The 19,711-nt window shown below is 63.3% G+C and overlaps 1 protein-coding gene across 1 annotated transcript in view; it reads left to right on the top strand.

The window, feature by feature from the left end:
• The first annotated feature begins 2,511 nt into the window (after nt 1–2,511).
• Nucleotides 2,512–19,711, top strand: part of TTLL10 (tubulin tyrosine ligase like 10) — a 29,198-nt gene continuing 11,998 nt past the window's right edge. The window contains exons 1-9 of the mRNA XM_078071801.1: nt 2,512–2,692; nt 2,978–3,157; nt 5,362–5,510; nt 5,741–5,871; nt 15,407–15,472; nt 17,949–18,352; nt 19,051–19,131; nt 19,208–19,343; nt 19,468–19,586. Of these exons, the coding sequence (XP_077927927.1) occupies nt 2,512–2,692; nt 2,978–3,157; nt 5,362–5,510; nt 5,741–5,871; nt 15,407–15,472; nt 17,949–18,352; nt 19,051–19,131; nt 19,208–19,343; nt 19,468–19,586 (1,447 nt within the window). The remainder of the gene's footprint in view (nt 2,693–2,977; nt 3,158–5,361; nt 5,511–5,740; nt 5,872–15,406; nt 15,473–17,948; nt 18,353–19,050; nt 19,132–19,207; nt 19,344–19,467; nt 19,587–19,711) is intronic.

Here is a 19,711-nt window from a genome sequence, read left to right as displayed (position 1 = left end):
GCCCTTACCAAGTCCATGGCTCACCAAAGCTTTAATAAGAGAGCTTAGCGTTTTGATTGTTTTCAGTGAGTAGTTGTGCCTGAGAGCCCCCGCCTTTCACTATTGCCAAGAGGCAGCCCGGTGCTGGCCACATTCTCCTTCATGGGGCTCTCTCTGCCTTGGTTCTGGGGCTCCTCACACTCCTTCTTGCTCCTCTGTCTCCACTGTGGGTCTGTCAATCGCTTCCCAACCAGGAATCCTGGGACTCCTCCAGCACAGTGGACCCTGACTGTAGCCTCCATTCCCACCATCCACAGGAGCCACCAGGTGTATCTCCTGCCCAGATTCTCCGCTGACTTCCAACAGCCAGCATGGACTCTCCATTTGAAAAACTCCCACTTAAATTCCACCTGCCCGATCAGAAACAGGAGGGTGTCTGAGCTAAAACCACTGGACACTGGGAAAGAATGTCCTGAGTCCTCCCCAACCTCCAGATGTTGGGATGCCAAGGGCTCTGTCCTCAGGCTCCTGGTCTCCACCTGCATCCACTCCCCTCCCATAGCACTGGCACCCTGACCCAGAGTGTCTTGCACTCTAGTGGCCTCGTGGAGCAGAGGCTCTGAGAACACACAGTGACCAGCAGCTGACAGGCTGGGCCAAAGGGGTCTGACACCCCAGAGGCCTCCGGAGACCTCAGTGACAGTGGTTGTAGAGGACTGGGATGGGTTCGTGATGAGCAGAAGGCCATGTGTCAGAACAATGCACACAGGTTTTTCAGACTTCTGATGCTATCCAGATGCCATGACCATGTGTGGCCTTCTAGAAGATGGACACAGGGACAACATAGGGGCTTCAGGGTCTCAGGCAGAAGGGGTCAAGGTCAAGACTCAGACTGCAGGAGTATGCCTCGGAGTTGGGGAGGCCTGTGGGTGTCACTGCCAGGCCCCGCCTAGACAATGGGGCCTGAGATGGTGGTCCAGAGCAGGATGGGAGGGAAGGGGTGGCCAGGCCTTATTCAGGAGATTCGGAGAGGGGTCCCCGGTGTGGAGCTAACCTTAACCCCATCTGTGGGCATGTGTGAGGCCTCCTGTGATGACCAGGGCTGGAGAGGCACCTCAGGGTGAGAAAGGAGCTTTCTGGCTGTAGCCCTTGTCCTCTTGCACCCTAGTGGCCTCGGGTCCCTGGGCCCTTGCATCAGCTGAGAAGAGCCAGGGCTTGAAGGGGTGGAAATAGATCAAAAGGTGGGTGAAGAAGGGCCCCCTCTGTGTAGCGTCTAATTAGGGTGGGCCCACCTGCTTGAACGAGGCTCTGCTTCACTGTCAGCACAGCAGGAGCGAGCCCCTGGTCAGGGGCAGGAAGCTAGGCTGCTGGGCAGGTGCATCCATCCTTGCTGGAGCACAGTGGCCCCTGTGCTGGTGGCGGGGGGACCTCTGCCCCATCAGACAGCTCCGAGTGGGAGGGGGGAGGCGAGGGAGCTGGGAAAGACGTCCTGGCGGGCCCTGAGGAGGCAGAGCTGGTGCCCAGTGGCAGAACCTCCAAGGCTGAGCCCCAAACACTAGGGTCCAGCTCTGCCGGGTCTGTGACTTGACCTCCTTCCCAGTTTCTCCACATGTCCTAGGGCAGTGCTGGCGGGGGGGGGGGGGCCTTCCCCCATCAGCCAACACCCCAGCATTTGCCCCCTCTCCTCCCATGAGGGGCACTGACCCCAGGGACAGCTGCCCAGGGGGAGCCTATGTGAGCTGGCAGGTGGCCCCCAGAGTCCCAGGTGTTTGCTCTGCTGCGGCCAGAAGGTGAGTCACACAGAGGAGCCTGGAGATGCAGGAAGACACCCAGCATGTGCAGATGAGCAAGAGGCTGTCCCAACCAGAAATGGAGGGACCCGTGCGGGCATCTCGGAGCTTGGGTCCCCTCAGAGCCCAGAGCTCGCTAAGTGCTCGAAGAGCCCCCTGCCCCCTGACTCCAAGCCTCTGGAGGCTCCAGGGCCCTCCCCCTGCCCCAGCACAGTCCTAGTGGGATGGCGGTCCCCCAGCACTGAGGCGGGACCTCCCCAGCAGCCTAGTTTCCAGGCCAAAGCTGGGCCTAGGGGTGCGGAGACCCTGAGGCCGTTTGTGGCTGTCCGCCATGCAGGAAGTAGCCAGGAGTCACAGCACAATGGCCCTTTGTCCTGCCTGCCCCACCCAGGCAGTCCCTGGCAGCCGCCAGGGCTGGGGGCTGGAGGCTGGGCCCCCTCAGCCCAGCTCTGCCACCGGCCCGTGTCCCCAAGCATGGGGGTGGCCTTTATCACCCTCCCAGGTCAGACCTCCCTGTCCCTGGAGAGCCTGTTTCTCCCGTCCCACCCCGTTCACGCTGCCATGGCAACGTCCGCACCCAGCAGGTGTCCGGCGGCCACGGGTTTCTCCAGTGGTCCTGGCACCCCATGCAGCTGCCTCCCTCGGGGCCAGGACGACACAGGCCTGACGTTCTGTGTGGGGTGGCCCCAGGCTTTTCATTCAGGGCTTGGACACCTGGCTGGCACCAGCTGGCCCGGCCCCCATGGCTCTCACCTTGCAGGAGACCAAAGGCTCCAGGCCTGGCCCCACTGCCCTGCTGTCCACAGATGTCCTTGAGGGGTGGGGCGTGCTGCCCCCCCGAGAGACCTGTGTGGGCAAGGGTCCCAGGCCGGCCCTCCCAGCGCCTCTGCACGGGCAGGAGCTGGGATCTTGCTGCAGCAAGAGTGGGTGGCCGCCCAGGGCTGCTCGGTTGGGAGTGAGAGCCCCGAGCGCAGGGTCTCGAAGCCGTTCGTTGGCAGAGCTCAGAAGCACCTGAGGGTCCATGGGGCCCCGCCGTGTGGGCAGCGGCTGTCCGTGACAACCATTAGAGCAAAGGGAACGTTCCAACTGACCATTCGTCTGCAGCCAAGGGAACCCCGCCTGGGGGCCCCCCTGCCAGCACAAGGGGGCAGACAGTTCGGGTTCCACAGTCCGACTTTGGGTCACTTTTACGCTCTTTGGGACTCAAGCAAAACAGTGCAAGGAAAACAGCGAGCGGTCAGTGCAGGGTCAGAGACCAGAGCAGGACCTTCCTCTTCACAGTGATGAGCCAGCGGACACAGCCAACGTAGCTGTTCTTGGCCGGGGGCCCCCTGGCCGTGCAGCCGAGCAGCTCAAGACCTGCGGCGCCTCCACCCACTACAGCTCCGGTGAGCGAGCGGGCCTCCACTCAGGCAAAGCTCAGCCGCTCCCTGGCCTTCCCGCTCCCGGGCTAGGAGCATCCCTCAGCCACCCCTCTTCGGCCAGTGGGGGCAGCCTCTCAGCATGGACCCTGTCCGTGGTGGGAGAGGAGCATGCCCGGAGGTCTCTTGCAAGCGAGGGCCGGTCACAGCACCGTCCGGCTCCTCGTTCAACCTCCTGCAGAAAACTGTGGTCGTTTGACTCAGAGCTCACTGTGACCCCGGTGTTTCTGAGTGTGTGTGAGCATTAGAATCGACGGAAGTGCAGGTCCCGCTCGCCCGGCCGACAACAGGATCAGAGTAGTCAGACCAGGCCAGGCTCCGCTGCAGCCGCCGGAAAGGCAAGAGGCAGCCGCCAGCTGGGCCTGCGACTGGGCAGAGGCTCACTCCTGCCTCACTCCGGGTGCACTCTTCCCCAGCAGGTGACGGTCCCTGGCCCCGACCTCAGCCCAGGCGCCTTCCCTGGTGGTCCCAGACATCAAAACTGAGTGGAGACCCACCTGGTCCTCACCACACCCCGACACTTGGGGCTCAGTGAACACTGGCCACGGCCTCCTCCAGACACCCCTCGTCCTCCCGGGAGCTTCCGAAATCTGGCGACACCACGCCCGCGAGCCCAACCCAACATTTCGGGCAGAGCCGCGCGGTTCTGACGCACGGTGGCACCGAGCTGCTCTGTGACAGAGTGGATGGTGCAGCGTGCGGGGGACGGGATCTGAGCCTGAGACGGGGGTCGCGGCAAGCAGCCCTTCCTCCCACTCCCATCCAGCGGCAAACCCCTCTGGCTTTGTTAGTGAGCAACGCCTCTGTCTCCCCAAAACACGGGTGCCACTGGCCAGGTGCGTCCCGACCCCACCCCACACAAACACAGACACCCTGAGTGAGCATGGGGGGTCCTGACAATCCTGAGGAGGGGTGAGCGTGGTGGGTCACCCTCGTCAGCACCACCCTAGGGGCTGGAGGTGGGAAGGTTGGAGGGTCAGAGGTCACTGATGCTCCAAGGACTGGATTCCAGATGCCCTCTGGGGGCTGGGGGGAACCAGACCAACTCCTGGCTGCCCCCTTTGGAGGTGAGGGAGGAGCGCTCCCCCAGCACAGCCCTTTGGGGCAGGAGGCCAGGCTGAGCTGGGCTGGGGAGTGGACTCAGAGCCCCACCCAAAGGGTTTCAGGGTCCTCCACCTGGACCCCAGTGATCAGGCCCATGGGGACTCCTGGGCAGGGGGTGGGGGGTGCCGTGCCCTCCTCTGGGACCCCCGTGCGGTGGGGACAGGAGGCCGACAGGGCGGCATCAGAGGGACAGTGCCCCCTGGAGTGGTGCAGCCCTCGGGGAGCCCTCCAAGGCAGCCACCGACTCTTCTGGCCACGTCCAGTCCACCCCTAGAGGACAGCCTCGGGTCTAAAGACCAGGCCCTGGACGGAGAGATGAGGCTCCACAAAGCCGGGTTCCTGGGGTGGAGCAAGCCGGAGAGCTGGCAGCCCGGGGGACAGGCCCTTTGTCATTGGGAGTTTACAGTGGAAAACAGTTGGGCCCTTTGGGATCTCTGCTGGTGGCGCTAATTACCGGTGTGGCTGTGTTTCATTACGGGACCGTCCACCGGGAGTGTCCCCGAGTCACCTCCCCAAACTGGCCTGAGGCCCTGTTCCTCCCCACCCTGCGGCCATGGCCCCCAGACCCTTCCAAACCCCAGTGTGCAGTCTTGTGTCCCTTCGCCCAGGGGCTCCAAAATCGGGGCGTTCCAGGGGGTGCCATGTCCTCAGCCCCCGGACCAGCCCCCTCCCCTGCAGGAGGGCCCTTCTTCCCAGCAGCCTGTCTCCCCCAGCGTGTGGGTCAATGTGACACGTGCCCGCCCTGTTCTGCGGCCTCCTGCCTCGGGGTGTGGCTGGGGGCACACAGGCAGGGATTCTGAGAGACTCAGGCAGAGGAGACCCCTCCGCCGCTGCCAAGGGCTGAGAGGGGCAGGTCCAGACTCGGGACCTCTGTCAACGGGAACCTCAGCCCCAGGGGGCAGGGGGCCACTGCTGGGGCCTCCGCTGGGGCAGAGCCGAGAGCGCAGGGTGTGACCTCGCCGAGCCCTCCCTGCGGCAAGGCGGTGCGGCCCCGACTCTCCCGGCTGCGGGCTTGCACGCTCCACGGCAGCTCCTGCAGAGGCTTTCCTCCCTGGTTTTTGTTCGAGCTGGGCCCCAGCAGCAGCGGGCGGGCGAGGCGGGGGCAGGAATGTGTGCGGGGCCTGCCGCCCGCCTGCCCCTGCGCCACGTCGCTGCCTCCCTCCTGGCCTATGGGAGCCCGGGGGACACACCTGTTGGCGGCCGGGAGCAGAGATTGGTCGGCAGTGAACGAGCACCTGCACGGGGCGGGGAGAGGCCCTACATGTAAGGCGAGCCCAGGGCCACTCTCTTCCCTGCCCTGCCCTTCACGGCTGCAGAAGGGCCCGCCACAGCCTCCATTGTTCTCCGGCGCTCTCACAACTTCCCTGGAAGACCAGGCCCCTGCCCACCTGCACACGTGTGAACTTCAGCTCTTCCTTCGTGAGGAGCCTCAGCTGAGGGAGGCAGGAAGCTGGTCTCTTCCAGGAGGCAGGCAGTCCTCGCTGGTCTCCAAGCTGCTCCAAGTTTGGATCTTGGTTGGGGGCAGGTTGGGCAGAAGCCAAACCCGGGCACCCAGGCTGTTCACCACGGGCTGACAGGTATTTGGGGCGACTGGTGCCAAAGCTTCTCTGATGTCTGTTCTGAGGCCTGGGGGGTCCTGGGTGCAGGGACAGTGCTGGACATGCCGGCCTGGCCGCCAGGCTGGGATCGGGAGCGGCCTCCCACCCGCCTCCTCCGGGCGCGGAACCTGTCTGGGCAGGTAAGCGCAGGAGGTGGAGGTGGAGGAGTGTGAGGAGGCCGCTCTGTGGGGAGAGTCCCTCGAGGGGCTGACCCAGAGAGGACAGAGCGACGGTGGCAGATGGGCTCAGACGCGGGGAAGGTGGTCCTTCCCCTCGGAGGAGGTGGGCCCCTCAGGCCGAGCGTGCTGGGTGTTGGATGCAGAGCCATCTTGGGCTAGCGGGGGCCGCTGAGGGTCCGGCAGGCAGGAGCAACGGGGCAGCGGGTGTCTTCCAGCCCACCCAGCGGGCAGCCCGGGGTCACCAACCGTGAGGGTTCCCGCCTTCTGCCTGGTGACAGGACCTTCTGGAAAGCTCCCCCATCGGCCACTGATGTGACGGTTCCTGAGGTACCTTGTTCCCTCAGAGCTGGGTGTGGGGAAGGACCTGGGGGCCGGGGCTCAAGAGCGCCCGCAGCTCTGGCGGTGGGTTTCCGGAGTTTGCTCTTGAAGGGGAGGGCTCGGCTCTGCCAGAGGCCGCACTGGTCCCGGTGGGAGCTTGGGGCCAGAGCCCGTCTGGCCTGGATTCAGGCTCTTTCTCACCCGCCTGTGTCCGAGGCGCCAACAAAGCCGGAACCACCTTGGAGAAGGTGTAGGCCGGGCCCTCACCGACACCATTGCTCGCGGTCAGATTGCAGGCTGTTCTGAAGGAGCAGTGATCACGGCCCCCGGGACCCCGCGTTCTGGCCAAGTGCGGCCCGCGCCGCCGCGGCCGTGCACACCCGGCTTTGAACTTGCCGCGTGGCTACCCGCGAGCAGCCTTCGCAGCCCGAATCACTGGCTTTTTCAGTCTTACAGTTTGGGAGGCACGAAACTTTCAGGGCACAGGAATCCGATGTTTTCATTCAGCCAGCAGGAGCGTTTTAGGCCTTTTTAGGCTGGTTTGGTTTGGTTTGGTTTGGTTTGGTTTTTTTCTGGTAGCCCAGACGAAATGCTTACAAGTCAGAGCAGTCGGCAGCATGTCGAACCGGCCAAGTAAGCGCTAAGCGTTTCACTTACAAAGTGCAAAACCACCGCACAACAGGGACCCGGCCCACTGTTAATTTTCCGACATTTTGGTAATTTGCAAATACCTTCTTTGCAAAACCAGTGCGTAAGAATGTCTCTGGTGACTTGGAGAGAAGGTGAACGGCCTAGCGAAAGTCACCCACCTCCTGAGGAGTCTGGCTGGGTCTCGGGCGGGCGGGCGGGCGGGCGTGGGCGGCGCGCCCCGAACAAGGGCCCGGAACCCCGGCCGCCGTGTGGGGGAAATGGCGGCCCCGCGGCGGCCGGGGAGGTGCCCTGCGTGTAGACAGCCCGCGCGTCCGCCGCGCCCCTCCCCGCAGCCTCGGGCCCAGGCTGCTCCCGCACCACGCACAGGGCTTGGGTTTCAGCGCTTTGTTCCCTGCGCGGCCCTCAACATTGATTAAGGCCCGTCAGGCAGGTTAACCGGCAAGTTAGTCTTTCACGCTGGGATCGCGTTCCCCCCCCACCCTGTGCCTGTGCAGGTGGGACCCGCCGAGGGCAGGTGGGGCATTTGCCCTGCCAAGAGGAGCCTGGAGGTGCTGCTCTGGGCCTCTTGATTCATTCCTTGATTTTTCCCAAGCTAAGCCTGCTTGGGATGGTGATGATTAACCAGGCCCCGCATCTGGGACCGTAAGGCTGGCCTCCCTCCCTGCCAACAACGGACCGAGAAAGCACCATTTAGGCACTCTGAAACGGGGGGTTGTTCTCACTCTTCGTATCAGCCCCTAAAACCTGCCACTCCTCCTCCCTGCCCCGGGCGCAGGGTGGTGGGGCTCTTGACCCCACGCTGAGCTGCACTCAGAGGCCAAGGCCGGGTTCTGAGTTCAGGAAGAGTGGGACTCTGTCCTAGAACTTAGGAGGGAGCATTCGGCTGCCCACCTGCCTGCCCAGGCTCTGTCCGCGTGTCTGCCTGTGTGTCTGTCGGCACACCTCTTCACCTCCTAGGTGAGAAGGTAAGGGCTGGTGAGCTGGTGGGCAGCAGAGAGCTGGGGTGGCCTATTCAGCTGGCTCTCGGTCAGGCCTGTGGGGTCTCCAGGGCCTCCGGTGCTCCTGAGGTAGGACTGGCCCTGAGTGGCCAAGGACACTAGGGACTGCAGGCTCCAGCTCCAGAGGCCACAGTGGGAGGCCAGTCTGTGCACGGCGGGCTGGCTACAAGGGAGGGACACTGGGCACCCAGCCCCCACCACCTTCCCCCTGTGGCCTGGCAGCCGAGAGCAGAGCTGAAATTTAACTCAGCTCTGAAAGTAAAGTTGAGACGGCTTCACTTAGCTCAGAGAAAGGTGGGACTGCATTCCTAAAGCACACTGATTTTACAGGGCTCGTGGGACAGACCTTGAAAGGTGAGCTAGGAAGCCAGGAGGGGCGGGAGGTGGCGATGGGGGCACAGGCAGGAGCCTGACCGTGGGACCCACCCTCTGAGCCTGGACACAGTCACCTGGAGGGTCCGGGCTCCTGTGACACCTCCTTCCCAGTGGTGGACAGGCATCCCCCCTGTCCCCCCAACGCTGGGCCTAAGTTAGGATCAGGTCCTCTGAGAAATGTTGGCCGTTCCTGAGGATAAAGCTCAAGAACCGGGTGAACCCGGCCTTGGCCAGGCAAGTGGACACAGTCTTTGTTGTGGTCAGCCGGGTGGCCTGGGGGAATCAGCATGGGGCCCACACCCCCTCCCTACATCCTCTGTGGGTAGAAGGCGCTGGAAAACTTGAGGGGTTGCTCTGGCCCACTCTCCAGGTGCCAATGTCATGTGTGACAGGCAGAGAAGAGACGAGAGGGAGGATGGGACCCCTCGGTCTCCCCAGGGCAGGGGGCCGGGATCTCTCAGCTCCATGCAGGGCCCCAGGTGTGGGCACAGAGTCACCTACTTCCTTGACCCCACTGTGAACTCCAAGGACTGGCTTGGCCTGTGCAGGCGTGGGGGAGTCGGGGGGGGCGGGGGGCTGGCTGTCATCCTGTGGTCTGCACTCGGGGGCAGGACGGACTGCCGGGTACAGGCTGGGCAGGGCTACCCTCTTACACCCTCCTCCAGGCCCAGCGCCGGCTCAGCCTCAGACCTCACGGCCAACAGCGGCCAGCACTCCAGGGCCACGGAGCCGTGGGGCGGGCAGACAGACCCCTCTGTGAGCTGGCTGGTGAGCCAGGTAGAGGACCTGGGCCTTGGGGAACCCCACCCTGCTTGGTGGGGACTGAGGAGGGCCCCCAGTGCTGTCCTGCCTCCAGAACAACATCCCGCTCCATCCTTGTCCCAACACCCTTCCATGCCCTTGACAAGGGCAGGAGGGGGCTGGGCTGGGGACAGCCATTGGGGCGGCGTCCCGGAGACAGAGGCTCATTGTCTGGCCTCAGCAGCCCTTCTGGTCATAGACACACTCACACTCACACTCACCCGGACCCTGAGGGGGCAGGGCCCAATGTCCAGGCCTTTCCCTGGGACCCCCCGAGGGAGGATCCCACCCTGTCCTTGCCTCTTGCAGGCCGGACAGGCCAGGCCTCCTCGGGTGCGCACCCCAGGCCCTGAGCTGACGGCCCCGTGGAGGCAGCCAGAGCTGGCTGGGCAGGAGGTTACCCTGTGGTCCCGTCCCGGCCTTTGGGGGCGTCCTGGTGCTGCAGCCCAGGCTTCCCCGGGCTGGGCCCCTAGAGCTGAAGTCTGCCTGGACCGTGGCCTCTCCTGAGCCCCCACCCCAGTGCCCTGCTGCTCGCCTCCCTATGGAGTCCCCAGCTGGGCGGCCCCCAGACCCAATTGGGGGTGGCCATCGCCATCTTACTGGGCAGCATTGGATGGTGTCAGGTTTCTAATACTGCCTGGTAATGATGACGGCGGGGCCCTGCGCGCAGCGACCGAAGGGGCCGCCCTCCCCTCCCCCACCCCGCCCAGGCCCCCAGCGACCAACGAGGCCACCCTCCCCCACCCCCCCGGGGCCACGCGGGGTGGCCACAGAGTCAGCCCATGCCCTCCCGCCAGGCCCAGATGTATCTGAGCACCCCTCCTTGGCCCCCCCAGAATGAAAGCTGTCCTGCAGCTGCACTGAGCAACCCCCTCCCCAGACTGACCCTGGATTAGGATGCTCGGGTATCTGGGCCCTGCCCACAGCACCCGAGCCGGGGCTGCCACCGCACCTGGCAGGTGTGGGCTGAGCAGGCAACAACAAAGGGCTCTGGAGGGCAAAGGCCCAGCCTGGGGTGGTGAGGCCCAGCCTGTGGACGGGCCACCCTGCAGACTGGCAGCCTCTCGGGTCTTGGTCCTGGCTCCTCAGCCCCAGGTCTCCTCGCTCTGCAGAAAGCAGGGAGGAGCACTCAGGCCTCCCAACCCAGGGATCCTCAGCCACTTCCAATGGAACCTGCCTGCTCAGGGCTGGGCACCAGGTGTCTGTCCCTGTCCTCGGGCCGAGGTGCACCTGGGCCTCTGTGGGCATCTTACCGGACAGTGCTGGATTTCTCGGCTTAACTCTAACACTGTCTGGTAACGATGTTCAAAGGTGACCCACCGCCTGCCGGCCAGGAAGCAGCCCGAGGACACGCCGTCCTGAGCTCCTGGACTCCAGGGCTGGCTTAGGGATGGGCAGACGGCCTGTCTCAGCTCTGCAGCCCAACCCATCGGGCGGCGCCCACCAGCAGATGGGCGCCCCTCTGCTGTCCCGCCAAGGCCAGGCTCGGGGCCCCTGGCTCCCTTCCGAGCTGAGTTCTCAGGTTGCTCTGATCCCCGGGAGAGACCATTAGGATCAGGACACTAGGCTAGAGAGGGCCACCAGTCCCGTCCTGGACATCGACATCATCCTGGGGGCCTGGCCCACACCCCCCCGCACACACCTCAGCCCCACCTGCTTTGCTGCAGTGTGTTTGCCGTGGTTAGACTCTGAGGGCTGAAACGGATGTTGGGCCCAGGTCAGCAGCCACATGAGGAAATGCATTTCTGGCTGGACGGAGCTGGGAGCAGGCAGCCCCCACCTACCCTTCTCAGCCCCTCCTGTCCACCATCCAGGGTCAGACGTCCACTGTGGCTGTCCTAGGGCACCCTGGCCGGCCCCTTGGGAGCTGGCCCTGCCCAAGTGGAGCCAGCCGTGGGCAGTGGCCTCTCTTCTCATACCAGAACTCTTACTCTACAAAGGGGAACTCACTCCCTTGGTCAACCAGGGATGCAGGAAGGACAAGGGTGTGTCTGGGTGCCCCGGCCCAAACCCACAGGCAGAGTGCAGTAGACGTTCTGTGCTGTTTCCCAATGAGGACAGAGTCTCCCTCTCCCCCCACCAGCCCCCACAGTGTCGCAGTTAAGAATGGGAACATTGTCCGAAATCGGCGAGGCCAGGATGGCCCTTTGTTTAATCTTTTTGATCTGAAGCCAGGATGCCGGTCTCCAGACCTGCACAGGGGCGGCCCTTCTGGGGCCCCGGGAACCCCACCCTGCACTGGGTCCCAGCTGGCCTCTTGGGAGGGAGGAGGGGGTCTGTCCCTGGCCTCACTGTTACTCATTAACCAGCCAAGAGCCATTCAGGAAACCGGCGAGGGTGCCACGGTGAGCACTCGGGGTCAAGTGCAGGGAAACCAGATCGCCCTCTCTCCAGCTACACCCACAAACACACACGCCTGGAGGCTGTGTGCTGGGGTTGCTGGGGTTCGGGTCTGCAGGAAAGCCCTCCTCAGAGCCGCCCTGGGGCAACGCGGGTCCTGGGAGGCTCCAGCCAGACACCAGGTGACAGGGGCCACTCTGCAGACTCGGGGGGTCGGGGGTCTCACGGGGTCTCCCTGCTTCCTCAGGGTGCTGCAGGATGGGCAGTGCCCTCCCGTCCTAGAAGCGCCACCGACTCGAGGCCGCCTGCACCACCGCCTGCCGATGGGTGTCTTACCAGACACGGTTAGATCTGGGTTCTGTTGTCTAATACTGTCTGGTAATGCCGTTCATCCATGGCCTGACCACCGCCGGAGGAGGAGCCCCTGGAGGGACAGCAGGTGGAGGGCGAGGCCCGTGGTCCCATGAGCCCATTCGCGTACTCCTCGTGTCCATGCAGGGACCTCCCCAGCCCCTATGAAGGGGGGGAGGGAGGGCCATAATGGATTATCTGCGTAATAAAGGGTGTGAGGTACCTTGGCAGCTGGCCTCTGTTCATCGCAGGTGCACGGCTGGGCGGGGCCGTCAGGGCACCGAGGGTCCGCAAGCAGTGAGGCAGACACCATGCTGTCGGCCCTGCCACAGAGCCAGAAGGAAGCCCAGGGGCTGCAGTAACCCCCCCCGGAGCCCCACCTAGGACCCTCTCCAGGGAAGTGACCTCATTCCCTCACCCCCACACACCTGTACTCCCAAACCTCCGACCCAGGGCCCCAGCAGCGCATCCAGAAACCTCCCTGGGCCGCTCGCTCCCCCACCCAGGCAGCACTAGGACCCCGTCATGGGTAAGACCCAGCCCTCAGCCCAGAGCAAGCCGCTCAGGGGAGGGGGGTGAGATGGGGAGAGTGCAGGCCACCTTTGCTTCCTTTCCATGCACCTCTTATCAGGGCCCCACCACGTCCCCACAGGCCCGTCTGCAGGGCTTAGGCAGTCAGGCGGGGAGCGCCCTCCAGGTGCCAGACCATCACCATGGGGGTTTAAGGGAAGGCAGCCCTTAATCTTGGGCTGCCCTCAGGCCCCCACCCTGCAGCTCCCTCCCTGCTCCCTTCTCCTCTACCCCTATGCAGATGTCCTCTAAAGTTATCCCCAAACCAAACTTCTGGATGCTGATCCCATCCTGAGCCTCATGGCTGCCCCCCAAAATCCCCTTCCTTCCCCTGAGAATTCCAAGCAAGTCCTAGGGTCTGCGTCTGGCCCAAGTGCTCTGCGGCCAGAGTCAGGGAGGAGGGGACCTCTGGGGGCTCTGGGAGAGCTCCTCCCCACCTTCCCTCCTTCCATTACCAAGTCTCTCCTGAGCACCTTTTGCAAACTCGCGCAGTCCTGGACACTGGGGAGAGGAGGAACGTCCCTGAGCGGGAGTAGCAGATGGTGACAAGGCTGGGGGCAGGACATGCCAACCAGGAGGGCTGCCAGTGCTGAAGAAGCCAGAGCATTCAAGAGGTGGTGGTTGGTGGGGGGAGGGGGCTAGGGCGGCCCAGGAAGGCCTCTAGGAGCAGAGGACCACGTGGGGACCATGCAGACACCTGCAAGAGCCGAGCAGAGGTGGCAGAGCCACCAGAGGCTCATGAGGCCCGGCAGCGGGACCTCAGGCCCAGTGTCCCGGCGGCACAGCCCGGTCCCAGCAAAGGCACCGACTCCGCAACCTCGGCTGCAGGAGGGGTGCTGGGCCTTTCCCCCACTCCCCCTGGCCCCGGAGGGAGGGCTGGACCACCACCTCCTGCCCCCAGCACACCCCCGGCTCAGAGGCCCTCAGCTACCACCTGCCCCGTGGCAGGTCAATGATTCTCCCCCTCGCTCCAGGATGCCCAGTGATGTGCCCAGCCCCAGGCCATTGCCATCGTGGAAAAGGCTGGGGCGGCACCTACACCATCCAGTTTGACAGGTTATGAGGCAGGGCTCTGGAGTTTGAGCTCCTGTGTCACCTCAGGCAGGGGCCGCCTCCCCAGAACCCATAGGGACCCAGAGTGGTGGGATGGGCCCAGGAGCCTGGGAGCCTCCAAGGGGTCTGGGTCCCCAAAAGTGATATGGGGAGGGAAGCACGGGTTCCTGAGGGAAGACAGGTCTGGGGGTCCTGTGCTCAGGCCAAGGAGAAGACCAGGGGCCCCACTCTCCCACACCCACTGCTGCCCTGGCAAGCCCAGGCCGGGGGGTCACCAGCCCCAATCACTCAGTCCAGGGCTTGGCTGGAGGAGCTCTCCACCCTCCAGACTGACCCATGGCCACCTCAGGGCAGAGAGTCAGAGACCACAGTCCGGCAAGACTGACCCCTGAAGCCCCTAGTGTCGGTGCAGGCAAGCGAGGGGCCTGGGAGCGCATCCGCCCCTGTGTGGGGTCAGGGAGGCCTCCCCATAGTGGGGTCACCCACGGGACACTCAAAAGGAGCGGTTTAAGGGGTGTATTAGTCTCCAAGGGCCACCGTAACAAATGACCACAAACTGGGGGCTTGAAACAACAGAAATGTATTCTCTCACAGTCCAGGAGGCCAGAAGTCAGAAGTCAAGGTGGGGGCTGGGGGGCACTCCCTCCAGAGTCTCTAGGGGAAGGTCCTTCCTGCCTCCTCCGGCCTCTGGTGGGCTTGTGACCACACCACCCCAGTCTCTGCCCCCATCTTCACGTGGCTTCTCCCGGGTCTCCTCTCTCTGCCTCCCTCTTGTGAGGACGCTGGTCGTTGGATTTAGGGCCCAGCAGATAATCCAGGAGGATCTCATCTCAAGATCCTTAATCACATCTGCAAATACCCTTTTTCCAAGTAAGGTCGCACCTGCTGGCTCTGGGGCTTCAGACATGGACTCATTTGGGGGCCACCATCCAGCCCTACAAGAAGCAAGTTAAGGCACCCTAAGCAGAGACACCCTTGAGACCCACACAAGACTCTGGAGGGCAACAAGGCCACATGACTGGCAGGCAGACACCACATGAGAGGCTGTGTGGTAAAGGGAGATGAAATAGAGCAGGTAACACTTAGGAAACACAGAATCTGCTATAGGGTCAGGTCCTGGGGTCCTGGCATGGATTTGGGGTTCTTCAGAAGGCTCAGGGATGATCAGGTGGGGACGATGCACAGGATGCCCCTGCTCCAGCCACAGCCCCACCCCCCACCTCCACCGACGGCCCCCTGCCCAGCTCCCCATGGAGCCTGGCCTCCTGCCCCTCCCCATCTACCTGCTTCCCTCTGGGCCACTGGGTTGCTGTTGCCCAGAGACGGTTGCCAGGCCACCACTGTTGTTTCCCTGGCAGAGGGCTCACACCATCTTGCTGGGCAGGTAAGAGGGACAGGCAGGCCACCAGCATGAGTCCTGGCTGGGCGTGAGGGCCGTGGCCGCCATCCTGTGCCCCCTCCCCACCTGGACACCAGGGACCCTGTGGGTTCTGTCAGGACTGTGCCCAGGAGCAGAAGGGAGACAAAGGAGGGTCAGGAGAGGGGCACCCTGGCTGAGATGAGCCCCCTCTGCAGAGGGTCCACACCCCCAGCGCCACAGCGTGAGGGTCATAGACCCCCAGGCCAGGCCAAGAGGGGTGTGCCTTCTGGGGGTGGCGGCTCCTCAGGAAGAGCCCCTTTGCCCAGGACTAGGTCTGTCTCCCCGGACACATCCCCCGAAGGGCATCGTCCCAGACAGCCTGCCCCCGGCCAGGAGCCCCCAGCCCATCCAACAATGTCAGCACCTCCTTAGCACCGCATGAGGACAAACGTGTGTTTTGGGAGAAGACGCATGGCGGGACACTGACGTCTCCTCCTTTTCTTGGACATTTTCTTCAGGTTCACCAGGGTCTTCCTTTCATCATACTGGGGTGCCGTTTCCTGCCGGTCTTTTTACCTGACCAGGTAAAAAGTTTATTTCAAAATTTACTCTAAAGTCGAGCTTTCCCCTGCTTCCGTGGCCCTTATGGAATGTGTGGTGGCCCTCCTTCACGGCCGGGGCTCCCATCCCGTGACCCTGTGATAAACGCGTGCCGTGAACATCTTTGAGCATAAAGCTTTGTTTCTGTATTTAGAGTTACGTCCTTCAGAGAAACTCTGAAAAGTGCAAGCGCTAGAGCCGAAGGCTCGCAGAGCCGAGAGGCCTGACACCCGCGTGCCACCCTCCCACCCGTTACCCTCCCGCCAGCTGCTTACAGACCCCGCCGTTCGCCACCTGTGTGCAGACCCAGGGTCCTGTTTTCTTTTCTCTTAATCTTTGTTAACTTGAATGACAAGAAACGGTAACGCATGCCTTATTTAATTCTCTTTGTGAGAGTAATAAATACAGGTTCTCCCACTATCAGTAGGGCACTCCTATGAAGCCTTTCCTAAGCCGAGATGGCATAAAGCAAAGAGCCAATTTCCATTAATTTATACGGGGCAAAAAAACCTTAGCATTCCCAGACCCAAAAATAACCTTCCTTAGGCTTTTCTGATATGTTAGGATACATCTTGCTGATGGATGCACAACCTAAATGGAGATAAAGCGCAGACGCCCACAGACACAGCTCAGGGCTCTGGGGCTAGATGCTGGGTGCGGGGGGTGGCCCCCAGGAAGGGGCTGAGCAGCCCCGCCCAGCTGCTGGCCGCCTCTGCAAGGGCTCGCTGCAAAACAGCTGAACGCCATTTTCCCTTTTTGCGTTTTTTCCTAAAAGCAAACATCCTCTTCAGACTTCTTTCAGTTAACAAAAGCAGGTACTAACGCAGGTCTTTCGTCAAAGTAAAGCCGGGGTGAAGGGGGTGCCCGCAGAGGGAGGAAAGCCAGCTGGAGGCAGCAGCTCCGGCTCTCGGTTCTGCGGTCCTGGGGAGCCCCCGCACGCCGCTCTGCTTACATACCCGTCCACTCTGGACGCTGGAGGACGGGGGCCCGGTCTCTTGCACACCACCCCCCAGCACCACACACGGTCCTCTCCCTCTGGAGCTGACCATCGCCCTGTTCTACACTTGTCTCTCTGCCGTTCCCTAGCCGTGCCCAAATGCCACCGCGCCCTCCTCAGCATCGCCACTACGAGCCCACACTGACGTGTGTCACACGTGTCAGAAGCCCTCTGTCCTCCCAGCAGCCCCATCCCAGCCCCCATTACAGGTGAAGAAAGGGAGGCACGGATGGGTTAGCTGGACTGCCCAGGAACTTCCCCAGGTGCTCTGGATGCCCCCCTCCGGCCCCTCTGCCAGTCCAGCGCCAGGTTCCCCACGGATGCCGGCTTAACTCGATTTCCTTCCCACTCCCGTCTCTGCGTTCTTCCTGCGCCATCTCCTTGAACTTCCAACCCTTCTATTGCATTTTTAATTTCCACCAGCCCTTTCGTATTCCGTGTCCCTTTGTTCTGACCGCAGCCAACCCTCTCTCGGGAGTGGCCAGTCTCCTGTTCACAGCCCAGCCCCTTCCAGGGCTTGGCTTCCTTGGATTCTGCGTCATCCGTTCCTCCCCCTCTCTTCCACTTCCTGTGCACACGTGTGTGACTGTGTCCATGTCCCTGCGTGTGTGTGTGTGCAGCTCTCACACCGGGGGGCGGGGGGCCCTCGGGGCCAGTCAAGAGTCCTGAGGGATGGTACTGAACATTTGTATCTTGGTCGGGGGGTCCATACCCCCAGCAGGACTCTGGGACTTGCTGCTGGGTTCTGGGAGCCTAGTAGGAGGGGACCGGGGTCTTCCAGCCCAGGCACGCACATGCATGCACTCTCCCTGTTTTCAGCAGGCTTGTATCCCCCCAGCCATGCTGGGCCGGGCCCAGCCCCCACACTCAGCCTCCTCCAAGGAGCCCTCCCATTCTGGGTGGGCCAGGGCTTGGGGCAAGGGACTCTGGGTGGTCCACACTCAGCCCACCCTCAGCCCAACCCCAGCTACCAGCCCAACTCCCATAATCATGTTGACAGCTATTCAGAGTTTATTCCTCTTCTGTCCTAAGTGGGGACTAAAGCATTTCTTGGGTGACCAGCTGGTTTGCTTGCAAAGTGACTGTCCTCTCTGGAGAGTGATCTGCTGGCACCTGGCTTGTCCTTTCTCTGTCCTGCCAACTCCACAGTGTGCTGGCCTCTCCACTGCTTATCTTTTTTCAATCCTTTAGAAAGTCCTCACCATCCAAGCAGCCCCCTAATTGGGAAGGACCCATCAAAGAATGGCTACAATCCCTGAAATGTTCCCAAGTTGGCCACACGGGAAAGGGTGCTCAAAAGGAGACATGGTCCTCGGGGCAGGGCCCGGAGCCAGCGAGGATGCTGCCGGACACCTTACTGCCAAGCCCCACGTCACAGTGCCACCCTCAACTCAGGGAGGCACCCGCCTGGGGCCAGGGTGCCCCTCCAGGCCCCAGAGACCTGACAGCGGCCCTCCTTACAGCCAGCACCACCGAGGCCAAGCATGGCAATGGCAGACAGACGGCCCCCGCAGGGAAAGCCTCGCCTGGGATAGACAGGATGCGCAGACGGCCTTGCCTGCCCAGGGCAGCAGGCCCTCCGGTCACCACAGAGACAGAAGCCAGCCGCAAGCAGAAGCCCAAGTCCAGGATCCCAGGCGGCACCCCTCCCCCGGGCCAGGACCACGGGCTGCTCAAAGGTCCCACAGAGGGGTGGGGGTGGTGTCTTCCCAGAGGTGCCCCCGCCCTTGCGTTCCCACGCCTGCAGCCCGAAGCCGCACCCACTTCATCCACCGTCGGGGACCACCCACTCGGACCCACGTCAGTGGGAAGAGGGGCAAGCGGTCCAGGATTGCAGGGGTCCGGCGGAGCCACACCCGGGTGCCAGGTGAATGCAGCCCTGGGACTGGCTCCACCCCCACCCCAGGCCAGTGCCTCCCTGGGGCAGGCGTCCCACCCCCGAGGAAGGCATTCCCAGGGGCGGACCACACATGGCCACTGTCTAGGAGAGGGGCTAGGAGAAGGCCATGCACTGGGTGCGGGGTTCGGGCCAGCTGAGCAGGGCAGAGAACAGCAGAGCCGGGGTCTGAACAGGCACAGAGAGGGGACACAGCGGCACTCCGCAGTCTGGGCGTGCCACCCTGATGGGCACCCCCAGCGGGCACTGCCCCTGCTGGCCCCAGAACCCAGCCCCTGTCCAGGACAGGCCTGGATCCATCTCCCCTGCCTGACATGGGTCACCCATGACATCATGATAGACATTGTGACCCCCACTGTCCTGGGCACATCCCTGCACATGTCTCCCCCGCCCCGGTTCCAGCCTCAAGCTCTAGCCCTCCTCTGCACGGAGCCCCTGCCCTGTCGGTAAGCAGGGACCTTGCCCACTCCAAGTCTGGCCCTAAATGGTGATGACTCTCCCCTCTTGCCCAAGACAGGTTCAGGCCCACGGGTCAGGACTCAGCCTGGGCTGAGATGGGCCCAGATGGCTGGGGGGACCGCCCAGGGGCTGCTAGAAATGGGCAGGATGGCCAGATTCAGGATGGACACCTCCCCCAGCCCCCGCCTCAGAACCCACCCTGTTCACAGGCTGGGCCCATGAGAGACCAATGGGGAGCAGCCAAGAGGAGCAGGTCCTGCACTCACTAAGCCAGCTGGGACAGGATGCAGGTGGGCTTGGGGCACGGCCAGGGGGCAGGAAAGCCTCCAGCCAGGCCAGAGCCTCTGACCCCCCACCTGCACACAGACCTCCTGGACGACACTGGTATTGCCAGGCCTCGGGCCGCTCTCCTGGAGACGCACCTGCCGGAGGGGGAGAACCAGCCCCACAGCATCGGGCAGGGGCCCTACTTCTACATCGGAGGCACCAACGGGGCCTCCATGTGAGTGGGGGGCCCCTGGCTCGGCCCTGCTGCCTGCGGCCTCCGCATCCCCTCCCCCGGCATGCCTACCCACTCCCAGGTCTCCAAGGCCCCCAGGGTCACCACTGCCCCTGTGCCCCTGCAGAATCAGCTCCTACTGCAGGAGCAAGGGTTGGCAGCGCGTCCAGGACAGCCGGCGTGAGGACTGCAAGCTGACGTGGTGTGAGCTCAAGTGCAGAGACAACTACTACCGCTTCCGGGAAGGTAGCAGGGGAGGGGCCACGGGCTCTGGCCTGCAGCCTGCAAGAGCCTCCTGGTCCAGAGCCAGGGGCCAAGTGGTGCCACTGCCCTCCATTCTGGGAGGTGGGGGCCAAGGCGGGAGGCTGCGG

The sequence above is a fragment of the Halichoerus grypus genome, chromosome 5 (assembly GCF_964656455.1).
Source record: "Halichoerus grypus chromosome 5, mHalGry1.hap1.1, whole genome shotgun sequence".
NCBI classification, from domain to species: domain Eukaryota; kingdom Metazoa; phylum Chordata; class Mammalia; order Carnivora; family Phocidae; genus Halichoerus; species Halichoerus grypus.
Note: the sequence above shows the minus strand (reverse complement) of the source record. Positions and strands in the feature narration are given on the sequence as shown.